This window comes from Chrysochloris asiatica, unplaced genomic scaffold (assembly GCF_000296735.1).
Source record: "Chrysochloris asiatica unplaced genomic scaffold, ChrAsi1.0 scaffold00001, whole genome shotgun sequence".
Classification (NCBI taxonomy): Eukaryota; Metazoa; Chordata; class Mammalia; order Afrosoricida; family Chrysochloridae; genus Chrysochloris; species Chrysochloris asiatica.
In genome coordinates, this window is record NW_006408519.1 from 7,677,598 (window position 1) to 7,685,490 (window position 7,893).

Below are 7,893 nucleotides of genomic sequence, written 5' to 3' on the forward strand. Positions count from 1 at the left end.
AGTTTGAAAATATGGCCTTAGTGATAGAAATGATGCTGGAGATTGCATGATAGGATTTTGAAATAACACACGGACTTATCCATTGCAGATACCTTTTCTAAACAACATGAAAAACTGTTATAGACTTGGTCTTCACGCTATAAAATACAGGAAAATCAAATTGTCTGCATCTGTGGAAGGGGATGGTGGAAACATCAATGGGTTCAAGCGTAGCAGAAATTTTGTAGGGTGTAGGACCGGGTGGTGTTTTGTTCTCTGGCACTTAGGGTCACTATAATTCAGAACTGACTCTATGGCTATTAACAACAACAAATACGTATAAAATGTGCAAAATTTCCCTTTAATAGACTTCTCTGTCATTTCTGCATAACCTGCCTACCTTCCAGTGACGTATTTTTCTTATGTCTCTTTGCCTTCATAGATAAACCATGAACTCTTGAATTTGTACTCTTCACCTCCATACTCACACCAAGTAGCATCACTCCCGGAATCACTGGATTATACAGGTAACTTGTAATGTCGAAACTACTTGTGTGAATGGAAAGCCTGCCCTTATAATCTGAAGTCTTACAATTCAGTATTCAAGAGTAAGAACAAATCAGATGCTTCAGTATCCCTCACCATCAAATTCTCTTCCTGAAATCTGGCTATCCAAAATAAGGAACCAATTAGATGTGAATGGTGGTGGTAGTGGTGTGTCGTGGTGACTCATAGCGACCCTGTATAGGGATTTTGAGGAGAAGCTCATCAGCTGCTTGAACCACTGATCTTGCAGTTCAGACGAATTTGCAATCTGGTGCATTAATCCACAGTACCACACCAGGACTCCTTTTAGATGTGAATAGGAAGGAATATATGCTTAAATTCGTATTTTTTCTAAGAGGCATGGTATCCACTAGATGGCAAGCTTTCCTTAATTCCCAAACTCAATGTTTCTGAATTCCTAGTGCTGGGATGCTAAGGAAAATGTTGGAGCTTTGAAAAGAGCCTTGGTAACAAAGTGGCTAACAGCTGCACCCAGGACTAATAGAACTGTCCTTTGAACACTCCAGCCACTGTGTGGGGTAAAAAAAAGTGGGCAGATGTGCTCCCATACAAATGCGTAGCCTAGGAAATTGTATAGGACTGTTCTACTCTATCATATAGGGTGCTGAGCACACAGCACACAACAGCAGCAAGCTTTACAGGAGTAGATCCCTAAGTCTTTACCTTGCAGGTATGTTGAGTGGCTTCCAAGTGGAGACTTCGGGTTAGTAGATGAGCACTTACTTAGTCATTTTGTCTCTGGAACTCCTTCTCACCATTCTACGTCTGGTCAGTATGAAATGTGCCAATAATCCTATTCCACTGGATTCTAGGGGTATTATTCCATTTCTAGTATCTTCTCTCTCCCCAAAAATCCACAGGGCTAGAATTTAAACTATAGTTCCTTATTTTCTGGTAAAAGTTACTTCTGATCATGAATTACTATATGAATATAAGTAAGGTATAAATCCAGATGTCTTGGCACACCCTTGAGGCGCCACGTGAGGGTTAGCACAATCCTGGGTTTCAAAACTTTGCCTTTGGCTTCAGGCAGTTCGCAGTGTAGGGCGGTCACTTAACTAGCTTGGTAGGTCACCTTCCTTTTTGTGTTTCAGTGGGATAATGTCTCCTCCTGCAGTGAGATTGTGAGAGTAAAAGAAACAATGCATGCAAAATGGCCAGACCTGTATGTGTCACACACACATGCTGTCACCTTTATCTAAGATTGCCACTCTATTTTTCTTGGAACTTTACAATATACAGTAGTTTGAGTTCTAGCAAAACATTTTTCAAGTCACCAACTGTAAGACAGCTTTTTGTTAATATAGGGGACCAGTTTTGTGTTCTACTTTCTGTTTTCTTCATTAACCATTGGAGACACACGTACACATCTGTTCCCAGAAGGGCTCTGTTGAAAAACATCCATGACATCAGGGTCTACCGTCATGTTTTAATGCCTTGTGGGTGCAGAATGAGACACCTGACTTGACATTGTAAGAGAAGATTGATATGATAAGTTATAATCTTAAAATAAGGCATGTGATTTTTTTTTTGGACTGGATAAATATTTCTGTTTGAATCAGTGTGTGTGTGTTTATTTGCTAACTAAATGTGATATTTTAATTATCTAGTTTTAGTAGCATCTCTGCAAATATTTTTTTTGTGTGCGTGTGTAAGTTTGAAAAGTTGCTCAGTAGTAGAATGTATCTGAGGAGTAATAGCTTTCCTATATTTGGAGCTCTGATAGCGTAGTGGTTACGAATCAGGCTGCGGGCCGCAAGGTCAGCAGTTCGAAACTACCAGCTGTTCCGCGGGAGAAAGATGAGGCTTTCTGATCCCATAAAGATTTACAGCCTCGGAAACCCGGTACAGGGTTGCTATGAGTCGGAACCAACTCCACGGCACATAACAACGACAACAACATATTGAGCATATGTGTCACTGGTAATGCCTCGGAGCTTAAATCTCTTTACTTTTCCAAAAAGAATAGAGCCTTTCTCAAAGGTTAACTATTCCCATCATTTTACAAATGAAGAAGGCATCTTAGACAAAGAACAGAACTGGGATTTGAACTTTAGTCTGCCTGATTCCAGAGCCCACTCTCAATTTAGACTGCAGTGATAGAGATCTGTGTTCCATGTGCACTATTTGGGCAGAAGTACCTCCTGGAGATATTACAGACTGATTTGGGACACGGAAGGATTTCGCCAAGCAAGCACTTTTGGCTCCAGAGAAATAAGCCAATTAGTTACTCATTATGTAAATGACATAAAATTCACCTCCTAAAGGACACTCCTCTGCTGGTTTCATCCTTGTTGAGGCTAACACTTGGGTGTTTAGTTCAAAACAGAAAAGAAAAACAAAACAGGGTGAGTCCTTGACCCAGAGGTGCTTGTCTAAGCATGGCACTGCTCTTTTACATCAGAGGTGTTCCTCCTGATGTGATCTCACTGTTTGCCTAATCTGTGAGATTCTCACTCAGGCTCTGGTAGTATTTCCCTGCTATCTTGATTCCCAGAGCTAGTAGGGGCTAAATAATGATCCTGGTGTAAAAAGCAGAGCAGTGTCTGGGTGATGTAAAAGGTTTGTTCGCTCAGCTGCTAACAGAAAGCGTTCATGCCTACCCCAAGATGTCTTGGAAGAAAGGCCTTCTAAAAGATCCACTACTGAAAACCCTGTGGAGCACAGTCCTACTCTGACATACACAGGGTTGCCATGAGTCAGAGTGGACTGTACAACAACTGTTACTTACTGGGAGGGCAAAGGACGTTTGATTCTGGCAGCAGCCGCCTGTTCTTCCTGCTCAGGCCGCTCCTCGGTCTCTCCTCCATAGCCGCTGTCCTCTGTGTCCATGCTGTCACTCCTCCACTTGGGCTCATCCTCATCCATCTCTTTCCAGCCTTTGGTCAGCTCAGACACAAGGTGACCACACTTCCTCCTCCGCGTTGGGGAGCCGTGACTGTGGAGGAGTCTGTCGATAGCATCTTCTGCTTGTTCAGATTCAGGCAAGTCACCGTCCCTTTCATACCTGTGACTGAGGAGACTCACATCCCCTCCCCTCTCATAAGCCTTGCTGACCACTGTTTTGGTCACCTCCTTCCTTCTGATATGGGAGACCTCAGAGGGGTCCTCTGAGCATTGTTCGTCTCCAGGTTCCTCTGGCTGTTGGGATGGAGACTTTGGGATGCTGTGGTCTTTCTGGAAGGGAGTGGGATGTATCACTGGTTTAGGAACTTGATGTGGGTCCTCGGTCCCTCCAGGTAGCCAGCCTGTAGGCTCTTGGGCTTGCTTGGTGCTGTTCTCATTTGCCCATTGCTGCCAACCTCGGGCCAAGCTGATTACCAGGGTGGCTGTGCGAACCTTCCGGAGGGCACTCTTGGCTGGTTTTTCCTTCTCTCCTGGAGCCATGCTGCCCTTCCCTGCCCTGCTGGACACTGGTTGAAATGAGTGCAGTCCAGCGCAGTGGCTTGGATTTAAATAGAAGCAGGGTGTGGGGTGGGAGGGGGAACTTGGTGATGGTGGAAACTATGCTGAGCATTTCTTGCCAAGATGTGGTGCCTTCACTCTGACGGTGTTCTTTTTTTAAACCCTGACAGCTCCAGTTTCTTCATGGCAGAGGGACATCTCTGATGGTAAAGGACAGCGATATGCTCACTCCCTTCCTTCTCCAAGTGCCAGAGTGGAAGTCACTAGATCTGACCGTGTGCTCTGCCTTAATTTTTTTCTTGACCTTAAAATGTGCGCTTACCATTTATAGAAGCATACAATGTGTGCATAAATTGTGCTAGAAACCATATAGGCTCCTCCTTAGTAAAATTCCATAAAACTTAATAACTGAACCAAAACTGAAAGTCACTGAGTCCACTCTGACTCCTAGCTACCTTATGGGACAGACTAGAACTGTTTCCTAGGGTTTCCAAGATGGTACATTTTTACAGGAGCAGACAGCCTCATCTTCTCTCCCTTGGAGAGGCTGGTGGATTTGAACTGCTGACCTTGTGGTTAGTAGCCCAACACATAACCTACTTTGCCACCAGTGCTCCTTCATCACCCAATATGCATCTTAATTAGCCCCATTTTATAGATAAATAAAATAAAATCCAACTTCCTATGGCTAACAAGATCTGAGATTCAAACCCAGACCTGTCTGTTTCCAAGACTTCTGCTTTTGACACTACAAAATGGCACCTTCCATCCCAGTTACCAAAGAATCTAAATTGCCCTTCTCAATTGTCTTCCGTTTCATTAGCAACAGATCTTAGATGCCATCTCATCCAACCTTCATTTTCTTGTAGAGAAAACAGAGGCCCAGATAAGTGAGGAGACAAGGCCCAGACAGAGACTCATTTTTCTAGTCCCAGGTTTGATTTACTGTATCAATAACTCACATTAATATGCAATGAGATGATAAAATCTGGTCTAATCATGAAAAAAATTTCAATGACAAGATCTGCATATAAACACATTGAATTTAAGTGATTGCTATTACAGTGCATCTTTTCAAACATTTTATACAAAGAAAAGACCCCTTAATTAAAGATAAATAAATAATAAGTTTTAATAACAAAACCTTACTTAGCAAGACAATGGGGTCATGGAGATAAAGCCACTCTTTCAACCCTTAAAACAAAGCCAGGTACACAAATTTGTTTAAAATGTCTGCAAAGATAGGTCATTTGGACAGAAAACAAAACAAAACAAAAAACCTATGAGATTTGCTAAGCCAGATAAAAATGCTCAGGGTTTAGCACTCTCAGCACTGAATAACATCTTAAAGTAAGACAAACTAGAGAATTTTAAAAACATAACATTTCTGGTGTCTTTAAAACTATCCTTTTCCTACAGTCTTGACATGCAGTTAACCATATTGATTGAAAGCCACTGTTTAAGGACAAGGAAAAAAAAAAAAGTATGGAAATTAATTACTTCTGATGGAGAGACATTTATTTTGAAAAAAGAAAAATATGGATGTCAGTTTTCCATTATGTGTAGGTCATTTACCTCCTAGGATTAAAACAATTTGGGAAATGATTTAATACTCTATCTAGAAATCTGTCAGATGTATTTTCTGAATTCAACAGCATCTGATAATATTAACTGAGCGCCAACAACACAGAGGCAAAATCTCTCTTGGTTAATTAAGAGGAAATTGGATCACAAAGAAAGAAAAATATTCCGAATAAAGATTTGAATCTGAGTCTGGATGTCTGGCATGCCTACTGCAGACAGCAGACTGTTTAGTTCCTATCCAATTCCCCTCACCCTACTTGGTAGAAATGGGGTTCTTCAGAAATGACCATAAGCTTAGCCTAGGATCAGGCTAATTTATAACTTTTGAAAGGATGTTTCTACTTCCTTGCCCATACTTGCTCCACCTTCAGATATGATAGAGGAAGAAGAAATGGAGACGGTAAAATGTTCATAGTCTTTCACATATTAATAGACATCAGCTGCTTAGGATACAGGGCTGTCAGCAGATGGTTTTGGCAAAAAACAGAGGGCAGCTAATGAAAGAATGTGGCCATTCCTTCTGGGATTTCACCTCTGAGGCAACTGCAGTCCTTTCACATGAAAGAGTATAGAGTTCTTTTCCTCTTCAGGCCCATTTCAGGCCTTCCTTACCTCTGGCAAGGGCCCCTGGTGACTCACTGGGTAAAGTGTTTGACTGTTAATGAAAGTTCTGTGGTTGGTTCAAACCCACCAACCAATCCACAGGAGAAAGATGAAGCAGTTTGCTTCTGTAACAATGGACAGCCTCCGAAACTCCATGAAACAGTTTAACTCGGTCCTCTGAGACCGCACAGTTCAGTTCTGCTTTGTCCTATAGGGTCGCGATGAGTTGGAAACAACTTGCTGGGCAGTGGGTTAGAGTTTCCCCCTAAGGCAAGGTCTATATGCTACCTAGAGTCCTGGTGGGATGCTGCAGGACAAGCACTGGACCATAAGGTTGGTTTGAACCTACTGGATGGCACTTAACAACCAACAAACAACAACATATGTTACCTACTGATTACCATAGAAACCCTATATTCTCTTTCTAAGATATGGAGGGTTAGAAATTTGGTGTTCTGTGTTAACATAATGGTGTCAAAAAAATGAAAATAAAGTTTCAGAGATAAGGATATTGTGAAGTAAAAAGTGGTTTACAATATGAATTTCCTATGAAGCCATGAGATTTGAAACTCTTGGTGAAGATGCAAGCCTTATTAATGAAGTAATTATCACCCAAGAAATTTGTCACAAGTGTAAATGTATTGTGAAAAACTTTACATATTATTTGACTATATGACTAATAGCAGACTGTGAAGGGCTGTATTCACATTGCTCTCTGCATAATACACAGAGAACTCAGGTAGAGCCCACCCTCTGAACCAGCTATGTAATCTTACTAAAGAGATTTTAGAACCCTCCATCAAGTAAAAACTCTTTTACTTGTTTATTTTTAGAGACATGATCAAGCAAAAACATCAACTGAGAGAAAAAGATACTGCAAATGAATCTCTCCATTGTTCTGAAGTGCTTACAATGAGCAAGTCACAATGATAGACAACGTCAGTGGGAGTATGAAACTGATCAGAACCAAACTTCCTTCCAAGTTTCCCCAACCTGGCCAAGATAGAAAACACATACAGCTGCCTGTGAAACTTTGGAGGGTTCTACATTAGAAATATAAGATAAAGTTTTATGAGAGCATTGAGCAAAGGGTGATTCATTTTATTGGAAGGACATCATAGAAATGGTATGCCTTTATCTGGACCTTAAAAGACAAGGAGGATTTCACAAAATAGGACAGGGACACTATAATCTAAGTAAACAACATGAACAAAGGTACAGAAGCATAAAGAGAAACGGTGTGTTTAGAGACCTTAGAATGGGTCAGAGCAGTGGAGATGGTGGTGTGCTGTCGAGTCTGTTCCAAATCATAGTGACTGAGTATAGGGTTTCTGAGGCTGTAAATCTTTACAGGAGCAGAAAACCTCATCTTACTTCTGTGGACCGACTGGTGGATTTGAACTGCTGAACTTGTAATTCCAGAAGAGGCTACCAATGGCTCAGAGTAGAGGTTACAAACTCACATGCCTATCATGACAGGCAGGTGTCTTAAATACATGAGGTGAGGTGGGTTGGAGGTAAAACATAGGACAGTAAAGACCATGAGCAACCCTTGAAGTAAAATTTTAAGAGAACTAAGTAAGAGATCTGAATTTTCCAATTCTTTAAATGTTGACCGTTAACACACATGCACACAGACACAAACACAAATCACATACACTGCACACAAAATGAACTGGGTGAACCAACTTGATGCATCATGTCTTCGGGCCATATTCTGCATAGGCCCTAATTTATGACATCTGGAGAAAATTG

The 7,893-nt window shown here is 41.4% G+C and overlaps 1 protein-coding gene across 1 annotated transcript in view; it reads right to left on the reverse strand.

Moving 5' to 3' along the window:
- Positions 1 to 3,933, reverse strand: part of ABRA (actin-binding Rho activating protein) — an 11,123-nt gene extending 7,190 nt beyond the window's left edge. Inside the window, exon 1 of the mRNA XM_006830636.1 lies at positions 3,278 to 3,933. Within this exon, the coding sequence (XP_006830699.1) occupies positions 3,278 to 3,933 (656 nt within the window). The remainder of the gene's footprint in view (positions 1 to 3,277) is intronic.
- Between the last annotated feature and the right edge of the window lie 3,960 nt (positions 3,934 to 7,893).